Below are 22,884 nucleotides of genomic sequence, written 5' to 3'. Positions count from 1 at the left end.
TTGATCCAGTCAAGCATTCCTTACTATGTGTTTCCTCTCTGTTCACTTTTTCTGGTGCTGGGATTAAAGCTAGGGCCTTGGCACCTACTTCCTCTTTCTGATGTTTACCCTAAGCAATGCAGATCCTTCTCCTCTCTTCAGAGCTGATCTGGTCCCCCAGGACTCTCACCAAGATACTTGACATGCTGGCCTCTGCCACCAATCTTTGAATGGAATCTGACCACAGGAGCTCGGAAGTGCTGGATCTGGAGTTGGCACAAGAGAGAGAGAGAGAGAGAGAGAGAGAGAGAGAGAGAGAGAGAGACAGAGACAGAGACAGAGACAGAGACAGAGACAGAGAGACAGAGAGAGAGACAGAGAGACAGAGACAGAGACAGAGAGACAGAGAAAGAGACAGACAGAGAGAGAGAAAGAGACAGAGACAGAGAGAGAGAGAGAGACAGAGACAGACAGAGAGAGAGAGAGAGAGAGAGAGAGAGAGAGAGAGGGAGGGAGGGAGGGAGGGAGGGAGGGAGGGAGGGAGGGAGGGAGGGAGGGAGAGAGGGAGGGAGGGAGAGAGGGAGGGAGGGAGGTTCACTTTCCCCAGGACTGACAGTACTGTGTGTGGGTTGAAAAGAGGAGAGCCAGTGCAGAAGCATCAAGTCTGTCCCCATGAGTGGCTCTGAGTGAGAAGGTAGGCTTGAGCCTGGAGATAACTGGGATATCGAGAAGGGACAAGTGGCTCAGACAGATCAGACAGCCGGGCTCACAGCTGCCTGCGTTCCGGCTCCATTGCAGACCTCGTGGCTGGAGGAGTTCTTTTAATCACTAAGGATCTTGTAGCCCTGGAGTTCGGTGGGTGCTGCTTGGACAGCGGCTCCTAGGCTCCTAGGAGTGTCACCCTGGAGGGTGCCAAGGCCGTGGACCCGTGAGGAATGAATGAACCACAATGGGGAGTGTATCCCAAATGAGACGACTTAGTGTTGTCCCGGGTTTGCAGAGAGGCTGGGCGTCCTTGTGCTTGCTGCCTGCAACACGGAGGATCCGTCCCAGATATGCGGGTCCCTTTCCCGGAGGGGCGTGGCCTGCTCTTGACATGTTTTTTCAGCCCGCCCCTCGACGCGCCAGAGGGACCGGAAAGCTGAGCCCTAGCGAGCGGCCTGGGCAGCTGGGGGCCCCGCTACACCACGGTCTGCCCGGCATGGAGGGCGAGTGCCGGGTGCTCTCCATCCAGAGCCATGTAGTCCGTGGCTACGTGGGCAACCGGGCGGCCATGTTCCCGCTGCAGGTACATGCTCCGCCGCTTACATAACTTGGCGGGGCTGCTCGGGTGTGGGGCTGCGGGTTCGCGGCGTGGCCTCCCCCCCCCACTCCACCCCGGACCGACGACCTTGGTCCCTTGCAGCCACCTTCAGTACCTGTCTGGAGCAGGGCACGCTGGCGCACGCAGGACGGGGCCGTGGAGTACCCTGGGGAGCATACAGTAAGGTCGTGAAGGTGACACGAAGTCCTCTGCCCGGCTGTGCCCACTCAGTAGTCCGGTGGGTCAGTGCAGCTGCTTCTTCTGCTTGTCCAGCCGTGGGTAGGGGCTTCTAGAAGTGATAAAATGCTGAGCTGGAAACACCCTGCCCGGCGACCAGAGCCTTGTCAGCCTCTTGGTAGCAGACACATTGGCGGGTGATTGCTCATTCCATGTTGAAATCCAGGATCTGTTTCTGCCCACCATGTGACCTGGACCAAGGAGGCTCAGTAAGGTCAGAAAAAGGTCCATGCCCTGGACGCTGAGCCTCACTTTGGGTCTGATAACTCCTGGCGTGATCTGTCATCGCTGGGATGGGGCTGGAAAAGCCCTGACCTCCCACAGGTCTGCTTCTGTCTTCAAAGACAGCACAGTTTGCTGAGTTTTGCTTTGGAAGCAACCTGTTAGAAAGGCTGCAGCAGCCTTGTCTTCTTCCCTGAGCCATTTCTGACCCTCGGTGCTTCCTGCTTGAGACCTGGTGGCCCTAGGAGAGAACCAGGATGCAGTGGGTTTTAGAATGGAGGCTAGAGGCAATGTCAGAGTGATTGGCACTTCCTTGCCTGGCTGGTCCAGCAGGAAGATTGGGCTGACCTGGCCAGCCAGGAGGTGGCCTTGCCTCCTCTGAACCTCTTGGGCTGGTCACTGAGCAAGGTGGTAGGTTCCTGTACCCCTTCCGCTCATGCCCAGCTGCTGTACTGACCCCTGGGGGACCTTAGGAAGGGGCACCTGGCTACCACGGACCTGCGGGGAGGACCTGGAAGGAGGACAGATGTCCCAGAGCACTATCTAAGAGCAATCTGAGGGCTGTCCTGAGGCAGTCGTGCCTGGCAGACAAAACATGGCAAATGGTTATGGGTGTCCAGTGCAGGGCTTCAAGTCCATAGGCACAGGGCGTTCGCTGAGACTTGGGCTCCTATTGGTTGATTAGCAATTCTTCACCCATCCCCACACCGACTCTTGTTCTACCCCAGGTGCACGGGTCTGCCGCTTCGTGCTCTTAACCATTGCTCTCTGGCTTTAGTGGCCCGGGGTGGGTAGCAAGCTGACTGAGGGGAGACTGTACTTAGGAGCAAGGGGGCAGAGTCCCTGAAGCAGGGACAGCCAGGGAGGGTGGGGTCATGCTGAGCTCCAAGCAGTCCTCTCACCTTGGACAGAGGTGTGCAGGGCTCCTGAGGCCCCGAGTCCCGTGTCCCCTGCCCCTTCCCCTGGCTGCTGCTCTTCCTTCACTGAGCCCTCTCTCCCTGGCTCTCCTGGCCGTCTGTCCTGACTGCACCAAGGGCTCAGCTTCCTCTGTCAGGCTGAAGACATGGTGTTCTACCCACCCAAGGGAGGAGGCTCCTCTTAGCTTCTTCCCTCAGAGAGGCACCTAAGCACCTGGGGACTCCTTCAAGTCCTGGGTGGCATTTTGCTGCTACCATAGCTCTGTGTGGCCCTGGATAGGGAGCAGCATTGGGATGGGTAGGGAGGACACGTCCAGCATGGAGAGCCTTAGTGAGCACCCGTGGGCTGGCACCTTCAGAGCTTGTGGTGGCCTGGGGCCAGCACTATAGTCTTTGAGCAGCTGTTCCAGGAGGAGGAACAGCACTAGGTCCAGAGCTGTTCTCAGTGGAGGTGGGGTTTGTGTTCTCACTGTACCTTCTGGAGTACAAAGTCTCATTCCCATTGCTGGATATGGGAAGAAAAGCCAGCAAGGGGTAGAATGGAGTCTTGGGCTGGGTCCCAAGATTTGTCCCAGAGCTGCTCCAAGAAGGCCACAGGCTGGAGGCTGTGGAGGCCTCTTGGGCCTTTCCTAGGTGACTGGAGGATGTACCATCAGGTGGCTGACCAGGCATGCCAGAGTAATGGCTGGGAACTTTCTTATTTTTTTTTTTCTTGTTGGTTTTGTTTTTTGAGACAGGGTTTCTCTGTATTGCTTTGGAGCCTGTCCTGGAACTTGCTCTGAAGACCAGACTGACCTGGAACTCACAGAGATCAGCCTGCCCCTGCCTCCCAAGTGCTGGGATTAAAGGTGTATGCTGCCACCACCCAGCTGGCTGGGGAAGTTTCTGGGCCTCCCCTGTAGACCAGGCAGCAAGCTCTTGATGAGATGGTACCAGGACTTCTGAAGTCCCTTGTGCTGGGCCTGGCTTGTGCCTGTGGCTGGCAAGCTCCCTCTAACTTTGAGTTCAATCAAGGCCAGCCAGGTCTACAGAGCAAGTGCCTGGACTGTCTCCAAAGCTACAGAGAAACCCTGTCTCGAAAAACAAGAAAGAAAGAAAGAGAGAGAGAGAGAGAGAGAAAGGAAGGAAGGAAGGAAGGAAGGAAGGAAGGAAGGAAGGAAGGAAGGAAGGAAGGAAAGAAGAGGCAGCAGAACCCTTTCCCTGTCTTCTGATTTTGCTTCTGGCCCCAGGCCAGAGTGTAGTAGCAAAGGTTTCCTGTGACCTGAGCCGTTAGGTAGTGGGGTAGCAAGGGAAATACTTGAAGGTTTTCAGAGCAGAAAGAGAGTAAGGGGAGAGTTGCAGGAGGGCCTGTGAAGCTGGGGGTTTCCTGCTGTTTTGCCTCTAGACTGCAGGGCAAGCAGGGAAGGGCAGGGTAAAGTCCAGCGTGCTTGCTGCCATTTCTCCTCTACTAGACAGCACCATGTCCTCCCTTCTTATTTTCTGTGGTGCTAAGGACCAAACCCAGGGCCTTGTGCGTCCTTAACAAATGCTCTTCCACTGAGCTGTGCCCCAGGCACTGTGTAGACCTGGCTGACCTCAAACTCGCTGATCATGTGTCTCCAGTGTGGGAATTAAATATGTATGCCACCAGGCTTGGCTTCCCAATCCCCTTGTTGCTTGCTGCTGGGGACAGAGCCCAGGGCCTTTCTCACACGTGCTGAGTAAATACTGTAGAACCAGCTACACCTCCAGCCCGCTTCCTCCTGCGAGAGGCAGGAGGGAAGGAAGAGTCAGTATCTTAAGGGTGTGTGTGTGTGTGTGTGTGTGTGTGTGTGTGTACATGTGTGTGTGTACACATGTGTGCATGTGTATGTGAGTCTGTGTGATGGGTTCCTGAGTCCCTTGGCTGTGTGCAGAGCCTTCCTAGGATCAGGATTTGCCAGCTCACGTTCTTTGTGTGTGTCAGGGGTTATGGCTCTGTCCCATCTGCTTTCAGAGGAATCTGAAAACGTCCAAGTTTAGGGTCTAGAGAAAGGCTGCAGTGGTGATGATACCAAGTTGTCCCTTAGGAAAGGGAACAGAGCAGCAGGGACTGGGGTCCCCAAGCTCTGCATACAGCTGTGGCTTCAAGCAGGGTCTTCTGAGGGTGCCAGCCACCTGGCTGCGATGGAGGAGTCAGTGTGTGGTTGGAGAGTCACCTCCTGCCCTGTCCCCTTACCTGTCATTGTCTGCTGGAAAAGTAGTCCCTTGAGTAGCTAAACTGAAGACACTGCTGAGGCAGATGAGGCATGGCCCATCCAGTTGCTATGAGCCCATGTGAGGTCCTGTGGGTGGGAGCCTGCCACCCCCACCCCCTCTGGGGCATGAAGGGGAGTTCATCCTGGGGCAGTATGCAGGAGGCCCTCTGGTAAGTAGACCAAAGCAATGAGTAAGTAAGGGCAGCTCTGGTGCAGTGGCCTGTAGGGGTGAACTAAGGCCACATTGTGGAATTCATTTGGGGTCAGGAATGCTGTTTTGGTACCCCCTGGAAGCTCAGCCACTCCCAGCTGTCTGAGCCAGATGTGAGCAGCTGGCCAGCTGATAGACAGGGGGTCGTGGAACAGTTCCTGGCCAGCTTGCATCTCAGTGACCATCTGGAACCTAGGTGAACCCGAATCTGGCTCACTGAGTCTCAGAGGGACCTGGCAGCAACAAGGGCTGGCAAGGTCAGCCAATGGATGCCACCGTAGGCTCAGCACAGACCCTCTCCTTAGGGCTTCACGTGCCCAACAAGGCAGACCCCAACAGCCAGACATGGCCCCTGGCTATGCCTGCCTAGTGCTGAATCCTGGAGTGAGTGCTGTGAGCCAGGCTGGGGGGCTGGAGTCACAGGGTAGGGAGAGAGATGCTTTGTGGGAAGCAGGCTGTGTAGTAACAGTTCACCATGGAGATCAGAGGGTGTGGTTTGGCTGATTGTAAGGCTGAGCAGTTGCCAGTGGTGGGAGGGATGTGGGGCCTTTGGCTGTTAGGTGACTCAGGGTGACAATGGTCACAAGATGTTTGTCCACCCTGCTAGCTGATTTCCATCTGTGAAAGCATCAGCCATGGACTGGTTCTCCAGGGCTGGGGACACCAGTGAGGCTGGGCCTGTCCCTCCTGTCTGTCCCTAGATTCCTGTGGAAGAACCACACTGGAATATTCCAGAACTCACCCCACTCCTGCTGTGCTGAGTTGCTCTGCCTCTCTTGGGGATTAGTTGAGCTATTGCTCTAAACAGGCCTCCTCTGGCTGTGTGTGCCTCTTTGCTGGAGTTTTGACGATGCAGCAGGGGAGGCGGGTATGGGGTCCCTAGGATGTACACCACCTGCCCACACAGCCACCCCAGCATAGTACACATCACTGCTGGGGGTGGGGGTGGTCCTGAGGTTGCATGAGGGACAGGAGGAGGAGCCATGTCTGGCAGCCTTGGGCAGCAGGAAGCAGGAAAGACAAGCTTCATGTTCCTGTTTTGGCTTTCCCTTTCCTGGGTGCCACTTGCCTTCATCTGGAGGTGTTGTCCCCAACAGCAGGAGGGAGGAAGTGTAACCGGCTGTGCCTGGGGTGTTTTAACTACCCCAGGGGACAGCCAGAGACTCCCCACAGGATGGTGCTGTCCAGTTTGCTCAGCCCCCAGCCTCACACATCAGCAGGTCAGGCAGCCCTGTCTAGTTGAGAGGCAACCCCAACACACCTGAAATTCACCAATTATGTTAGGCTGGCTGGCCCATGAGCCTCCAGAATCATGACCAGCACGGGAATTGTGGGCAAACACTGCCACACTAGGAGTTTTATGCCGGAGTGAACTAACGTCTGCCCTCAAACTTGCAAGACAAGAAGTTTACCAACGGTATAATATTCCGAGCTCAGGGTCTGTTACTTTAAAATAAATAAAAGGCCTTTAAACTCAGTGATATCTTTAATTTGGCTCAGTGAGCTGCTTTGTGTGCTGAGATGAACATCTGCCCACACAGAGCCTCAGTCTCCACTCAGGGAGTCTCAGGAGGCCCATTTGTCCTGCCTGGATGACTCCCACTGGAGCTATGATGAGAGGCCATTCAGAGGGCCAAGCTGGATGGATGTGGTTGTTCTGGGGACCTCAGGCCTGGTGTGGGACCTTCTTTCTTTCTCTCCCTGACATGGAGAGAGGGACAGCTTGCTAGCTGGTGTTGTGGAGGCTGGCTGAGGTGAGCTGCCCAGCTGGGTCTTGGTCTCTCTTCCTCAGGGGCGGATTAGAAGGCCCACAGGGCCGTGCTCCCTCTGCACAGACAGCTGCTTGCATCACTCTCTTTGACCCCTTTCATCAGGTGGTCCCTCTGGGGTGCTCCATGAACCTTTCAGTGCTCACCAGCAAGGGAGAGGGGTGTTGCCACCCTGACCTTTTGGGCAATTTTCCTGAGTTAGGGAACAAAGGAATCCCTCAATCAGGCTTCTGTGTCCCTGAAATGCAAACCTCTTGCTGGTTTGGACACATCCTTTTCTCTTTGACTGCCCTGCCCAGGATTCTCTCTCTTTTTTATTTTTTATTTATTTTTTTATTTATTATGTTTACAACATTCTGCCTCCATGTATGCCATCATGCCACGAGAGGACACCAGATCTCATTACAGATGGTTGTGAGCCACCATGTGGTTGCTGGGAATTGAACTCAGGACCTCTGGAAGAGCAGCCAGTGCTCTTAACCTCTGAGCCATCTCTCCAGCCCTGCCCAGGGTTCTATACCACCTGGATGGTCTCACCTGTCACCCTCTCAAGTCAAGACTCTAGCCATCGTTGGGACCCCTGCCCTGGGTTCTGGGGGTCACAAACAGGCTCTCACCCACCTCTTCTCTTTGCCCTGCAGGTTTTGGGGTTTGAGGTTGATGCGGTGAACTCTGTGCAGTTTTCCAACCATGCAGGTAGGACTACAAGGTCGTAGTCATGGTGGATGTGAGCATGGCATGTTACCTGACTCTGAGGGATGTAGGTGCCACCTCTTGTGACCAAGGGATGGAATCCAGAAGTGCCCCTCTGTGTAGGGCCCACCCCATACCATGGCTGATGTGTGGGACCACTGTTCTGTAGCTGACCATGCCTCAGTTGCTGTCTCTGTTAAGCTGTCATAGCATCTACTGTTGTAGGAGAGCTGAACAGGTAAACCACAGGAGTACTGCCGTGTTCTCCTGCCGACAACTGTTGACCTGCAAACCCATGTGCTTTTCCACTCTGGCAATCCCTTGGTCTCAGGAGAGCTCCATGTGGTTCTAGGCTGAGCACCTTGTATCTGCCTCGTCCTGGAGACTCCAAAGATATCATTGCTTATTCCTGAAGGGAACTGTCCTTAGAAGTCCTTTGAATTGTTTGCCACAATTGTGTATTCCCCCTAGACCTGACCTGTGTCCTCTCTAGTAGTCCTTGGTGAGTGGAATCCTCCCTATTTTCTATGCTGGCAAGAGAGCAAAGTCATTCGGGTGTTTGAAATGCCTCCAAGTGCCTGTCCGGACATTGTTCTGAACACAAAGGGGACTTCAGGAGCTCCAAGTGTTCCAGAGTAGCCCAGCTGGTCACCAGCAGGACTCAAGGCCTCAGAGGATTTAACACACTTCTCAAGTGTTATGGATTTTAAAGCGGGAGGGCAGAATTATTAGCAGCCTCAGATAGACGCTGACAGTGGGTCATTGTCACTGATGGCTGCTCAGCAGCAGTGCTCTGGTGTTTGAAGTTCCAGGTGGTGCAGGGCCTCCAGTGAACTGCATGGACCCCGCTGACTCTTACTGATGCCTGGATACCATTTCTTATTTGTGTTTAAATGAGATGGCTTGGATGTTGCACAGTGGAATTGAGTTTAGTTCTGAGGACCATGCTCTGCAGGATCGCTGTAGTTCTCTGCTCCACCTGCTGCTTGATTGATAGGCACTGGAAACACCGGGATATCTTGGAGGGGCTGTGCGTGTGTGCCTGGAAGACCCAAGATGCTAACCCGAGAAAGTTTTCATTGGTGAAATTCAGGATGTCTGTGATTGACCCCACTTGGTGTTAGCCGGTGCCCAGGTGTCCTGCAAGTCAGATGGTGTCCCAAAGGCCTGGGGTCCTGGCTGCAGCAGAAAAAGGGGTAGATTGTATGTCTGGGTTAGACCCGTTTCTCACTTATGTTTGTGTCTCGCTAGCATCTGACCGATGACTTGTGTTGGCAGTTTTAATTGCTTGTAGGAGAGAGAGTGGGTGGGGACAGAGTGTGCCCTTAGCTGCCCAGGGTGTCAGGTGGCAGTGGCCAAGCAACTTGGCTTTGATGGCTAGAGACACATAGAGGAGATTGGAAACCAAACTGAACTAAGGGGTAGGACTCGGGTGGACTGCCCTGAGCTGGGGTGTGGTGGGCTTCCCTGAACTGCTGCCTTTGAATGCAGAAGTAAACGGCCGTGTGCCCTCGTGTCCCTATTCACATCTGGGACACAGTTCCACAGGGCTACCTAGGCCACTGAGTGTCTGCTGCCCTGGATTGAATCGACAGAAACCAGGCATGGCAGGTGGAGACCACTGTTCAGCTCCCACAGTGTAGGAACTGGGTGCTTCCAGGGTGTTGGGGTGCCACTGACTGAGCACTGGGCCCAGAGCATCCAGTCTGGGCCTAAGGCCAGCCCTCAGAAGAACAGCTGGCTGGGTCTCCTCATGGAGGGCAGGTGGTTGTCATCATCCACTGAGATGGTCACCAGGGAAACCCGGGGCTCCCACACCCACAGCTTAGCCTGTTTTCTCCCTGCAGGCTATGCCCACTGGAAGGGTCAAGTGCTGAATTCCCAGGAACTGCATGAGCTGTATGAAGGCCTCAAGATGAACAGTGTGAATAAGTATGACTACGTGCTCACTGGTGAGGGTCCCCAGCCTGCTGGTGACAGACATAGGCCCAGATTCCCCTGCTGGGTGCTTGCTTGGTTTCCTGCCTTTTTCAGGGAGGATCTTGTTGTGCTCTAGGTACCAACGCACCCTGGAGGCATCCAGGTCGAGAAGGGAGTTGGAACTCTGCCAGGTAGATTCGTTGAGTTTGAAATGCTTCTACCTGGAACACGAGTTCATCCGCTGTGTTTCTGGTTGTATTATCTACATACTGGGTTTAGTTACTAATTTATTGTGTGTATATGTGTCCGTGTCCACAAAATTGTACACACACAGTGCCACAGCATGGGTGTAAAGGTCAAAGTACAACTTCTGGGAGTTGGTTCTTTCAACCATGTGGGTCCCAGGGATTGAATTTAGGTCTTCAGACTTGGCAGCCAGCATCAGTACCTAATAAGCCAACATGCCAGCCTCCAATTAAGTTGTTTTTTTCCCCCCAACAAGTTTTCTCTGTGTAACAGACTTAACTTCCCTGGAACTCACTGTATAGAGCAGGCTGGGTTGAACTCACAGAGATCTGCCTGCCTCTGCCTCTCAAGTACTGGGATTAAAGGCATGTGCAACCACCGCCAGTCAATTCATTTTTTTAAAGAATACTGGGTTAAAAGTGCCATGTTTAGGCTGGTTGTGGTGGCAGACACCTTTAGTCTCAACATGCAGGCAGATGCAGCTCTATGAGTTAGAGGACAGCCAAATCTACATAGTAAGTTCTAGGTGAGCCAGGGCTACATAGCAAGACCCTGCCTCCAAAAAGAAAGAATTAAATAAAAATTATTTGTGTGTTTTTATGCATATGGGTGTTTTGTCTGCATGGACATTTGCACACCAGAAGAGGTCTTTCTGTCCCCTGAGAATACAGTTATAAACAGGTGTGATCTGGCATGGAAGTGCTGGGACTTGAACTCAGGACCTCTGGAAGAGCAGCCAGTGTTCTTGCTAACAGCTGAGCCATCTCTGCACCCCCTAAATAAAGAGATTTACAGAGACACAGGGGCTGCAGAGACGGCTCAATTGTTGAAAGCACTTCTGCAGAGGACCCAGGGTCAGTTCCCAGAACACATATGGTAGCTCCCAACTTCCTGTAACTCCAGTTCCAGGGAATCACACACCATCTTCAGAGGCCTTATGGCCACACGTGGTGGACACACACACACACATGCACATAAAATATTTTTCGAGTGACTTTTTTGGAAAGTGGAAATTTTAGTTACTTGCTAATTGTCTGTAGTCTCATCATTCAAAACTCTTTGCCTACGCCTGGGATCTTCCTGTCTTCCCCTCTGTGGCTACAGACTTTTGGAAACCTTCTGTATTCCCTGGCTGCAGAGTCTGGCCTGTCCCCACTCTCATGCATGTTTGATTTGATGGCTCTTGTTATGGCAGGTGCCCTGGTGGCCAGTGTGCCCTGTTTTGTGAGGATAAACGTAGATTTTTTCCCTCCCAAGGTTACACGAGAGACAAGTCCTTCCTGGCCATGGTGGTGGACATCGTGCGGGAGCTGAAACAGCAGAACTCCATGCTCATGTACGGTGAGAGCTGGACCGCGATGCCCCTCCCCCACTTTGTGCCCCGTGCTGCTTTTACCCTCAGGGAAGGGACAGCTCAGCCAACTGTCTTGTGGCTTCCTCACTTCCTGTTTAGCCTTTACCTATCAGTTATTTGATGCTTGGGACCTCCAAGGAGGAGGGAGTCATGAGGGCAGGCTCAGCAGGGGAACTGAGAACCATAGGGTTTCTTATGGGGTGCAGAAGAAGGGAGGGTTAAATATGTATGAAGGCCTGGGGTGCCCAAGATGTGTGAGGTCTGACCCTAAGGAGGATGCAGGTTGGATTGATACCCCAGGCAGGGCCAAACTAGGGCATGGGTGATGGATACACACACACACACACACACACACACACACACACACACACACACACACCATATCTCCATGTCTACATGTCTACATGGAGAATGGCACTGTAGCTGCCAGCCAGCCTTGGGTCCATGTGCCATGTGGAACATCCTAATTACCAGTTTCCCAGGTCTGCACGGTGTGCCCTGCCCTGAAGGCCAATAGCACATTGCTTTGTCCATGCAGTGAACTGTGTCCAAAGGAAATGTGCTTGAACCTGGTAAGACATTGTGAAACCTGGGTTTAGTACTCTCAGCCAGGCCAGGGTGGAGGGCACTGTGCCGCCAGTCCAGGTGACCTGAGGTAATGTGTTCTTGAGGCAAAGGCATGAGTGATGGTAAGTTATGTGTGAAATTATCCCAGGAAGGACCTGGTTGTCTTGGACAAAGAAGTGCAAGGAGCTGGGATGCATGAGTGTTATGTATGCGATGTTAAAAAAAAAAAAAACTGCCGGGCGTTGGTGGCACACGCCTTTAATCCCAGCACTTGGGAGGCAGAGTCAGGCGGATCTCTGTGAGTTCGAGACCAGCCTGGTCTACAAGAGCTAGTTCCAGGACAGGCTCCAAAGCCACAGAGAAACCCTGCTGTGAAAAACTGGAAAAAAAGATTGAGAGACTAGGGGTGTGGCCCAGCTGGTAGACTGCTTGCCTCGCATGCATGAAGCCCTGGGCCTGCTCCCTCACACCACATACACAGAATATGGAGGACACACCTGTGACCCCAGTACTCAGAGGGTCAGAAGGTGAGGCTCATCCCTGCTACAGAGTGATGAGTTCAAAGCCAGGCAGGGCAAGTTGAGAAGCTGTCATCAGTTAAGGGTGTGTACTCCTCTTGCAGAAGCCCCGAGTTCAGTTCCAAGCACCCACTCTGATGGCTCATAGCTGCCTGTAAATACAGGGGATCCCGTGTCCTTTTCTGAACTGGACACCTGTACACGTGGCACACGTATGTACATGCAGGCACGCACTCTGGCAGTTAGAGCAAGAGTTAGATATGGAGGCAGGTGTGGTGTGCGTGCCTGCATTCTCAGCTACAGGGCTAGCCTGGGCTACACAGTGGCACCCTGTCTCACAAAACGAGACAGAGGGAAAAGCAGACAGTGTGGAGGTCTGTCATGGGAGGCTGTAGCAGCTGCTGACCAGATGCTGTGTCCCCACAGTGTGTGATCCCGTGATGGGTGACAAGTGGAATGGCGAAGGCTCCATGGTGAGTACACTCACTCTGCTGTTAGGCAGGTGGTCTGTCATCTGCTTTGAGCCAAGACAAGGTCACCTTCTGGGTAAACCAGTGTGGCCGCCACATAGACAAGTAGAGGACAAGAGTCACAGTGAATGCCCTGTCTGCCAGCTTTGGTTTGTGTGTGGCCCATGGCAGCCATAGATGGTCTGTCAGCAGTGGGCTAGCTGTCTAATAAAGGTCCAGCTACGGGCACTGACGGTGAATGTCCTATGAGTTTCTCCTGTTGCAAATGGTTTTCTCCAAAGCTTGTTTGGAGGCCCTTGCGGGGGAGAAGGCTGGCCATTTACCCTTGACTACAGGACAGCAGTCCTCCATCCAGGGGAGGCGTCCTCTCTGTGAGGTTTCAGAAGGGATGAAGCCGGCAGGGAGGAAGGGGACACCTCACCATCCGTGTCAGTCTGTCCGCACTGCAGATCAATGGGGTGACATGTCACAGCCAGATCACCTTCTCCTGCAAATATTCATTCTTCTGCTAGTTTCCCTTATCTGCTTTCTCTCAGTCAACTCGCTAATTATTGGGCAGGTACAACAAGGGAAATCTTTTTGTTATCTTATCTATAGAGGTAGCCTTATAAAACTAACCTACTAAGGACACTAATAGGAATAAGGAAATGTGTGCTATATCCTTTTAAGTATATGAACATTTTAAGCTAACATTGTGTGGCTAGCAGTTGTAAAGGTTGGGCAATGTGTTGCCACAGCCCGGAGCCCCCCGGCCCCCAGAGCTTAAGCAGTGGGGCAGGGAGACCAGCACAGATAAGCTTTCTTGGCACTGTCCAAGGCACAGTGACATTAAAAGCATTTTAAATCTTAGAATATATTTTTCTGTCCTGAGTATAACCCTTGATCATGAAAAGGGAAATATGTAACTTTCTCTCGGGACTGTGGAGTCAATTTAGATTTTGTAGCCCTGGCCAGTTAGAGAATCTTTCTTGTAATATGAGCAAAGGCCATAAATCTGAGGTTATGAATTTGTGCGAAGAGTTAATCATTGTCCTCGATTATTTGTCAGACCTGACACAGCAATTAAGTTGCTTTGAACTTTTTACCTTTGTTCAAGAGATCAGACAGTTATATATCCTTCTAAATGGTTTTGTATCAGTTGATGGGATTTGACTATCTCAGAAGCTGGAGAAAATACAGACAGCTCTTTTTTTTTCTTTTTTTTTTAAGGCATTCAATTTATAGCTACTTTTTATTTATTTGTTTTATATGTGCTCTATTTACATGTTTGCCTGCAGGCCAAGAGAGGGCGCCAGACCCCATGCCAGATGGTTGTGAGCCACCATGTGGTTGCTGGGAATTGAACTTAGGACCTCTGGAAGAGCAGTCAGCACTCTTAACCACTGAGCCATCTCTCCAGCCCACAGCTGTTTTCTCAAGCTGTGTTCCAAGACAGTTCTTAAGGGGAGCTTATAACCCCTGACTTGAGTAGCATCTCTTTGTAGTCATCAAAACTCCATATAGGCTAACATTATTAATATCAATTGGACAATACAGCTAAGGAGGAGCCACCTTCTTGACAATCCACAGATAGAAATTCCTAGTAAATTGGATTGAATTCAGGAGATATGCACCTACTAGATACAGGCAGTGGGGATTCCTTATAGCCACTAGGTAAGGATCGCAATAGCACATGTGAAGTTACATTCAGAAGCAAAAGATATTCCAGAGTCTGTATCTTGTATCCTTGCTTAAAGGAGATTCCTCCATCAGAGAGTTTGTTTTTGGTGGGTTGGCACCTTGAGTATTAATTGCCATCTACTGTATAAATGAGATGATCACAGTGTACTGGCTCCCAAATATGTCTTAGGTGAAGATGAGGTGCCCCAGGATTCAGGCTACCAGAGCCACGCGGGCTTAGCCCCAGCTGGTAGGACTTGAGGATCCCAGGTGGCCTTTAGTCATCCCGTGTGGTCCTGGTGAGCTGAGGCCTTCCCCTCCTGCTCCAGACCCTTCTCTTACTTGGTGACACCCTTCTCTGTCGCTGTCCCTTTGGGGCCTCAGCTGTGGTGGCAATGCCCGCAGGATTAGGGCTTTGGGAGCATCCCTCACTGGGCTCTGTTTCTGCGTGAGTGAGTCTCCTCCTTTGTCTCCTGCTCTGCAGTACGTTCCTCAGGACCTCCTTCCTGTGTACAGGGACAAAGTGGTGCCCGTGGCAGACATCATCACTCCCAACCAGTTTGAGGCTGAGTAAGTAACTGCATAGCCAGCAGGACCAGCTGCCCTGTGAGCCCTGCAGAGCCCTTGGAAAGCCTGGCCTGCACTAGACTGACCCTTGTCCCTATAGACGTGTGCCCCTAGCCCCCGCAGCGGTTCCCATCGCCTCTAAGGCAATGACAAGGGCTCTTGCTCTCTGGATCTCTGGTTATTTCTTCATGACCATGTGGGCTCACAGTGTCTCCCCGCCGACAAGATGCTCCAAGAAGAGAAAGAGGAGGTGATGCCTGTCCAGCTGAGGGCCCATGTGGCTGGGAACGCCCAGGTGGAACTGCAGGCCACAGATGTCTGTCAGAGCTCAGGGCACATGGCCCCTGGTTAGCTCAAGGGTCAGCTTCTAAGAAACCTGCCAGTCACCCAGACTTGCAGCACAGGCCTCTGTCCCGTGAGATGGTCCTGCAAGCCTTGGATGCCCACACTGGCGGGCGTTTTTAGACTCACTAGCTGAGGGCCCTGTACCAGGCTTTCTCTTCTGGGCTACCAACCAGCTCCCAAACCATGACACGTAGGCATTGGCCACAGTTTGGAACCTCACCCGTGTATGTGAGTTTCCTTATTTTCCTTATGTTTCACTCTTGGCCTTCCCCGTTCTTCCCTGTGTGTCACTGCCTCCCCAGTTCCTAAGGCCAGTAGAGAAGCAGCGATGGCCTTTTTTGGGATGTAGGTTAGTTGCCAGGATGGCTGTACTGTAGGGGCTGGCTCACCACTCCCATCTGTGTTCCAGGTTGCTGAGTGGCAGAAAAATCCACAGTGAGGAAGAAGCCCTGGAGGTAAGGAGACCTGCACACATGGCCCTGTTCACGGTCACACACATGGCCCTGTTCACGGGGAGGGAGACCACACACACACACACACACACACACACACACACACACACACACAGCACTGTTCACGGGGAGGGAGACCTTCACACATGGCCCTGTTCACGGGGAAGGAGACTGACACCCATCTTCTGGAACAGATGGGCACCTGAGAGATACTGAGCTCTGACCTCAGATGTGTCGAGTACCCAGTCTTTGTCATTTGCAGGTACCTTTGTTGCAGAGGGCTGTGGGACTGTAGTGACAACTAGTATTTAGCAAGTCAACCCACTAGATGTTGCTGGACAGTCCTACTTGGCAAAGTTGACTAGATGGTGGTGTGCCAGCTCCCGAGGTCTGCTCCAGGGTAACAAAGAGAAAGCCTCAGGAGTAGTGGGTTTTTAAAGATTCTTATGTGAGGGTAGCTAGACTTTTCTATCTGAGGGGAGACACAGGTTTTCTGGGTAACCTAAGAAAAAAGGAACATGCACACTTTCCTGACGGTGACCTCTCTCTACTCCAACTTACTCTTTTTCTGGACGCTCTCTGTCACACACTTGCACCTCTCCTGCTCAGTTGCACACTTTTATACCCAGCTGCACCTGTTCCACATGACTCCACAGTTTCTTTCACACTCATCTCTCCTCTATACCTCTTTCCTATACGGCCTCATCTTCCTTGCCCACACGGCTACGAATCTCCACACAGCCTCAGCCACACATTTTACCTGCACATCCTCTCACCATATAGCACTTTTACACAACTCCTAGGCACAGCTTCTCTGTATCGCCACAGTGCTTTTCACACAGCTCTCTATCCCACACTCACACACACTCACACACTCACACACACGCACCCTCACTCACACTCACACACACTCAGTTACACACATTCACTCACACTCACACTCACACATTCTCACACATACACACATACTCACACTCACACACATTCTCATACACTCACTCACACACTCACACACATTCACACACATTCACACACTCACACACTTCTTCTAAATCATTCCTTCATCCTTTATTCACTCCCTCTCTCACACACTCACACACACTCACACACACTCACACACTCACACACTCACACACTCACACATTCTTTCACACACTCACACATTCTCTCACACACTCACACATTCTCTCACACACTCACACACTCAATCACACTCACACATTCTTTCACACACTCAGTCACACTCACTCGCACACATTCTCTCACATACTCACACACTCACACACACTTAGTCACACTCATACACTCACCCACACACTCAGTCACACACTCACACACACTCAGTCACACTCACTCACACACTCACACATTCTCTCACACACTCACAAACTCACACACTCATATACACTCAGTCACACTCACACATTCTTTCACACACTGTCACACTCACACACACTTCTTCTAAATCATTCCTTCATCCTTTATTCACTCCCTCTCTCACACACTCACACACTTCTCTCACACTTCATCTCTCACACACACCCTTCACACTCTGCAGCCGCGCTCACAGACTCCTACGTGTCTGTCTGTCTCTACGCCCCACGACGTCCTCTGTCCTTTGTTCCTTAAATTGCTGCTCTCTGCCTTTTGCTCTGCCTCTCACAGCCAAACTCTGGACAATTATAAGTTACATTTTTAGGGCCCAATCCCTTCTCAAAACCCAAGATAAGTCACATAGATTCTCTCAGGCTAGAAATATCACAGTGACCAGCCAGTAAGCAACTACGGCCTTACACGTAGCTCTAAGTTGGTGAGGGTTCCCAGACAGTAAACAGTTGGCTGAACCTTGAGGTTGGGAAATACATGCAGACTAAAGTTGCTTCAAACTCTGACCTTGAATTAGCTAAACAACACCCGGAAAAATGACCTTGTGTATTTGTCTCTAGAGGTAACCAGCCTTCTTTGAATTTGTTCTGGAGTCTATAGTTAGCTTGTCTGTGGAAAAGGCTGTCTTTGTGGCTGGGAGTCTTGTGTCCATCTTCCTGGTCATCCTGTGGTCATCTCCCTGGCCATCCACAACTCTATGTGTGCCCAACAAGTATAAAACACACCACCAAAGGGCTATGGAAAGAACCCCGCAGCTGTTCTTACTAGGGAGGCACAGCAGTTTTACCTGAGAAAGTTACAGGAACAACCAGTGCCCAGAAATACGCCCCCCCCCCGGCTTTGCCATGTAAGGCTCCCCAGTAATGCCTGGTGTGCCAGATTTGCCATGGAAGGCTCCCCAGTAACGCCTGGTGCGCCAGATTTGCCAGGTAGGACTCTCCAGCAATGTCTAGTGGGCCGACTTGTTAGATACTAGCTGTCATGCTGTACAGTCCCATGGCCCTCCACAGTTTGTCACTTCTATACTCAGCCTACCATGTGACCTTCTCTGTGACCTGGAGTTGCCATACCAAAGTGTCCTGTCACAGCTCTGGAGTCTGAAAGCCCCAGATTCAGGTGCGGAATAGGGTGCAGTTCCTCTGAGTCCCCAAGCAGGTCCTTCCTGCCATCTCCAGCAGCTTTTGCTGTGGGTGTAAGGTATTGACTCATGACCCGACTGTCTCACGACACAGTCATGCTCCTCTGTCACCATTCTTACAGGACAGGAATCCTCTTTCGAAGACAATGAGGTCAGTCCCTCATCGGATACCTCTGCTTATTATTATTAAACAAACAAACAAACAAACAAACAAGCACCAAAAAGAAAAGAAAGACAAACCAGCTTGGCAAGGAAGCTTCCTTCCCACTGTTGGATATGACTAGCTTCCCAGTCCCTAAGGAGTTAGGCTGGGGCTTCCGGGCGTCCCTTTATTTCCAGACTCCGAGCTCTCAGTGGCCCTGACAGGTGGCAGACTACAGGCTTGGCCATGTGTGTGTGCAGTGTCCCAGGTTCTCTGGAAGCCCATCAAGCATGCTGGTCACTCCTGGCTGCTTGAGCTCTGTTTGCAGAGGACAGTGTCCCACCAGAGTCTGTCCCCTTGGGAAGCGTGACCATGGCTGGATGGGCTGACACTGTCCCTTGCTGCTGGCAGGTGATGGACATGCTGCACTGCATGGGTCCTGACACAGTGGTCATCACCAGCTCTGACCTGCTCTCCCCACGGGGCACTGACTATCTGATCGCACTGGGCAGCCAGAGGATGCGTAAGTGCCTGCTCCACGTGCCCTTGATGCCCCTCAGTCCTTCTGTTTCTGTAGCCATGGCTTTCAGGCCCCAGAGAACATGTGGGGCTCAGTCAGCAAGTGGCAGGTACCTCTTGCCCTCAGGAGAGTCAGACAGAAGGAAGGATCAGGACAGGGCTCTGTGGAGTCAGGGGGTGAAGGCTAGATGGGGTGTTGGGGACATGAACAGGCTCACCCACTCCCACTGACCAGATGCTCAGATATCCATGCTGTGCTGGGAGCACCAGGTTCTCATGGTGGTGAACTACCCTGCACTGGTGACTTATGCCAGAGGCCAGCTGAGTCTGGCTTCTGTGGCCCAGGGGTCTCCAGGGAGAAGGTTTCTGCTGAACTCAGTGACTGGTTATATAACCAACACATGAGTTAATTATGCTTGAACACTGTCCCAGCACAGAGCTGGGTCACGGGCTGACAGGAAGCCCAAGTTCACACCCACTGTTTCTATTGAGTGTTCTGGATGCACAGGGGTATGGGGAAGGCATCTGAATGCTCCTGTGCCACACACACACACACACACACACACACACACACACACACACACACACACACACTGTATCCAGGCAGTTCCTGGCACTCTGAGTATATAAGGTCATGCTAGTTTCAGCTTCTAAGGGTCCAGTGTTTCATTCCCCTTTGGGACATTGGTGGCAGTGGGGGTCAGTTATGACAGCCCACACTGAGTCCCAGAGCTCCTGAAGGAGGCCACAGCACATCTGTGTGACCACTCCTAAGGATGGGCAGTGCTGACCTTCCTGTCACTTCTGGAGAATTCCGAACGAGTTGGGCTGACGGGGTCCCACTGCAGGGGCAACCCTTGTGTAGCTGAGAAGTCTCAGACCCAGTGACCTGGCTGATGTCCTCCCCTAGGGAAGCCTGATGGCTCCACGGTGACCCAGCGCATCCGGATGGAGATGCGCAAGGTGGATGCTGTCTTCGTGGGCACTGGGGACTTGTTCGCCGCCATGCTTCTGGCGTGGACACACAAGCACCCCGACAATCTGAAGGTCAGTTGTGCAAGTGGTGCTCCTGTCCACAACTCCCTCTGCTCTTTCGGTGGGGATGTAGGTTAATATGGGAGGGACGGAGGGAAGGAGGGAGCGAGGGAGGGAGGGAGGGAAGGAAGGAAGGAAGGAAGAGAAAGGCCTATCTTGGTTATCTGGGCAAGCCCTGGTTCAGCCATCCCATGTAGGGAACTGAGGGTCAGGGACCTGCTGAGTCCCCTGGTCTTGAAAGTGGTGGCAGCAGTGCTTTCCTGATGGAGTCTGTAAGACTAATCACTCCCGGAATTCTTGTTACGCACTTGCCGTGTGCCAGCTACGCACAGTATAGACAAGCCCAAAGCTGCTGTCTCTCCCATGAGGCATCTCCATCCACACCGAAGTGGTTGATTTAATAGGCAGTGTCTGCTTGACCCTCTCTCCACTACCATCACAAAGCACCCGGACAATTTATAAGGAAGAAAGGATTCTTTCTACTCACGGTTTCAGAGGGGTCTGTCCGTGTGAGATGGCCTTTTGCTTCAAGACCACGCTCTGCATCATGGTGGGATCCAGCAACCCAAGAGGAAGGAGATAACGATGCTACACTATCCCCTTCCGAGGACTGAGGACCTTGCACCAGGCCTCACTTCCAGAGCTGTCACCGCCCCCCCAGGCAGATGGCGTAGCCTCTAATGTGGGTTTGGGGGACATTCCAGACACTGGCTAATGCAGAGACCTCTCCTTGGGGGCGGTCGTGCAGTCAGCCCCGTGGACCCAGCTGTGTCACTGTGAGTGTGAGTGGCAGTGGAGCCAGCTTCCTGGTGACTAAGGCAGCTGGTGCCTGTGGGATGTCCTCTGGACAGTGATGCTCGCCCAGGTAGACCAAGGCAGACGATGTCTCTGTCCTCTCCACAGGCGGCCTGTGAGAAAACTGTGTCTGCCATGCAACACGTGCTGGAGAGGACCATCCGGTGTGCGAAAGGTACCTGCCCTCCTGCTCTGCCTTCCTTGGAGGTGGTGCCTGTCTGGGGCTAGGCAGGGGGGAGGCGGGCTCCCCCTTCAGCCTCTGCATCCTGCTGCCTGTTAGAAGTGAGGCAGCAGGGGGCAGTGTGGAGCCCCTTGTGAAGCAGGAGCTCCAGTGTGGGCAGGAGGAGGGAGCCTCGGGCTGCAATGGGGGCCCCCACCCCTCCCGCTCTAATCTTGCCTGTGTCCTCAGCTCAAGCAGGAGAGGGACAGAAGCCCAGCCCGGCTCAGCTGGAGCTGAGGATGGTCCAGAGCAAAAAGGACATCGAGGACCCCGAGATCATCGTGCAGGCCACGGTGCTGTGAGGGCCGTGAGCTCGCCCTGACACAGCACAGCGTGCTGGGGTCTCCGTTTCCATCCCCGTGAGAGCTGTGAAGTCTGCCTTAGAGCCCTGACTGAAACTCAACATGGTGTTCCCTCCTGAGGGTCGGGTCTCAGCCTGTCTCAATCCTGAAAATGTGCCATCGTGGCTTTTTAAAATAATAACAAAGCTGTCACGAAATGTGACTCAGAAACATGGCCCCTTCCCCCAAGGCCCTGGGCCTCCTGACTGCCTCACGCTGCCTCACAGGTCTGTGGGAGGGAGGAGGCAGAGGCAAGCCTGTGCCTGTGGACCCTTCTGTTGGCCACTGGCTGCCATTGCCCCAGATCCTGATTGTGCTGGGACCGGGCCTGCGGGCACACTGTCTTTAAAATTGGGTTAGGTCTTAACCATTGGCATCTGGAAGAATTATGCCAAATATCTTCATTGCCGTTCTGGTCTTACCCTTGTTCCTGCATTAGAGTTTCTGTGTGAGTCTCTGCTGCTCTTAGTGTGTCCGAGGATGTCGGACTTATGCCAACTGTTGTACTGTGTGGGAAGGGTTATATCCTCATGCTTCAGTAGGCACACAACCATGTTGTCACTGTGACAGGGACCTTGTAAAGGCCCTGAACATTCCAGAGGATCTGCAAGCCTCCTGGGTGTCAGCGGGATCTCCTGTAACTTGGGACCAACTTCTGAGAAACTGACCAACATAGGGGTCAGCTGCTGAGCCTAAGGTGGCTATGGAAGTTCAGGGAAGGTTGCCACACGGGGCTCTTGGGGACACACACCCTGTGCTGCACTTGCCAAGTATTGCTGGGGACAGTACATTGCTGCAGACATGTTTGGACAGACAGGGCAGGAGCAGCAGAGGGGTCTCCTCCCCATGGTGGCATACTTAACCCTGGTTCCTCTCCCCATTTCTGTATTCTGTGCCCAGCACATGCTGAGGGGCAAGAGGCCCTTGCGTGAAGCCGGCTAGCTCTCTGCCTCCTTGGCAGTCCCATGGAGAGCATGTTGGCACTGTAGGTGCAGGAGACCGGGACATGCTCCGTTTGCATTGCTCACGTGTGGCTTTCCTGGCTGAACATCCTAGAGTTTGGGGTCCTGAGTCATAGCTGTGAGTGGGGCTGTCCACTTCGATTTTCCTTTATCTCAGCAGTCATGTCCATCTCCCTGTACTTCAGTCTCTGAGATTCGCCTCTTCTGAGAAGCTACACCCTAAGAAGAAATGGAGACTGAAGATCTGGGGGACCACATTGTGACCTCACGGGGGCACAGGTTCTCCAGGGGCGCCTGGCTGCAGCCCACAGAGCCACAGCCTACCTTAACCTAGTCCAGTGTTCCCCGTTCCCAGTTAAAATGCCCTTGATGCAGGAGACGCTGGTTACATGGACTTGCACCAGTCCAGCTGAACTTTCTCAGCAGCCCGTACCCTGAGCTTCTCAGCTTTCTGATCATAGGCTGCAGGATGACTCAGCAGGGAAAGCTGCCTGTTGTCAGAGAACTGATTGCTGTAAATTATTGTCCTCTCTCTCTCTCTCTCTCTTCCTTTTTTGTTTTTGTTTTTCAAGACAGGTTTTTTTCTCTGTAGCTTTGGAGCCTATCCTGGCACTCGCTCTGTAGACGAGGCTGGCCTCGAACTCACAGAGATCTGCCTGCCTCTGCCTCCAGAGCGCTGGAACTAAAGGTGTGCGTTACCA

At 52.7% G+C, this 22,884-nt stretch overlaps 1 protein-coding gene across 1 annotated transcript; it reads left to right on the top strand.

Moving 5' to 3' along the window:
• The first annotated feature begins 1,093 nt into the window (after window positions 1–1,093).
• On the top strand, window positions 1,094–21,642 carry LOC106021180 (pyridoxal kinase). Its single transcript, XM_040732438.1, has 11 exons — window positions 1,094–1,267; window positions 7,496–7,550; window positions 9,395–9,499; window positions 10,971–11,054; window positions 12,579–12,625; window positions 14,766–14,851; window positions 15,603–15,648; window positions 18,723–18,834; window positions 19,741–19,877; window positions 20,769–20,835; window positions 21,070–21,642. The coding sequence occupies exons 1-11, from the start codon at window positions 1,181–1,183 to the stop codon at window positions 21,180–21,182; spliced, it is 939 nt and encodes a 312-aa protein (XP_040588372.1). The 5' UTR covers window positions 1,094–1,180; the 3' UTR covers window positions 21,183–21,642.
• The last annotated feature ends 1,242 nt before the right edge of the window (window positions 21,643–22,884 follow it).

Source organism: Mesocricetus auratus, unplaced genomic scaffold (genome assembly GCF_017639785.1).
Source record: "Mesocricetus auratus isolate SY011 unplaced genomic scaffold, BCM_Maur_2.0 Super-Scaffold_100027, whole genome shotgun sequence".
In the NCBI taxonomy this organism is placed as follows: Eukaryota; Metazoa; Chordata; class Mammalia; order Rodentia; family Cricetidae; genus Mesocricetus; species Mesocricetus auratus.
The sequence above is the reverse complement of the archived record's forward strand: the minus strand, read 5'-3'. Positions and strand labels throughout refer to the sequence as shown.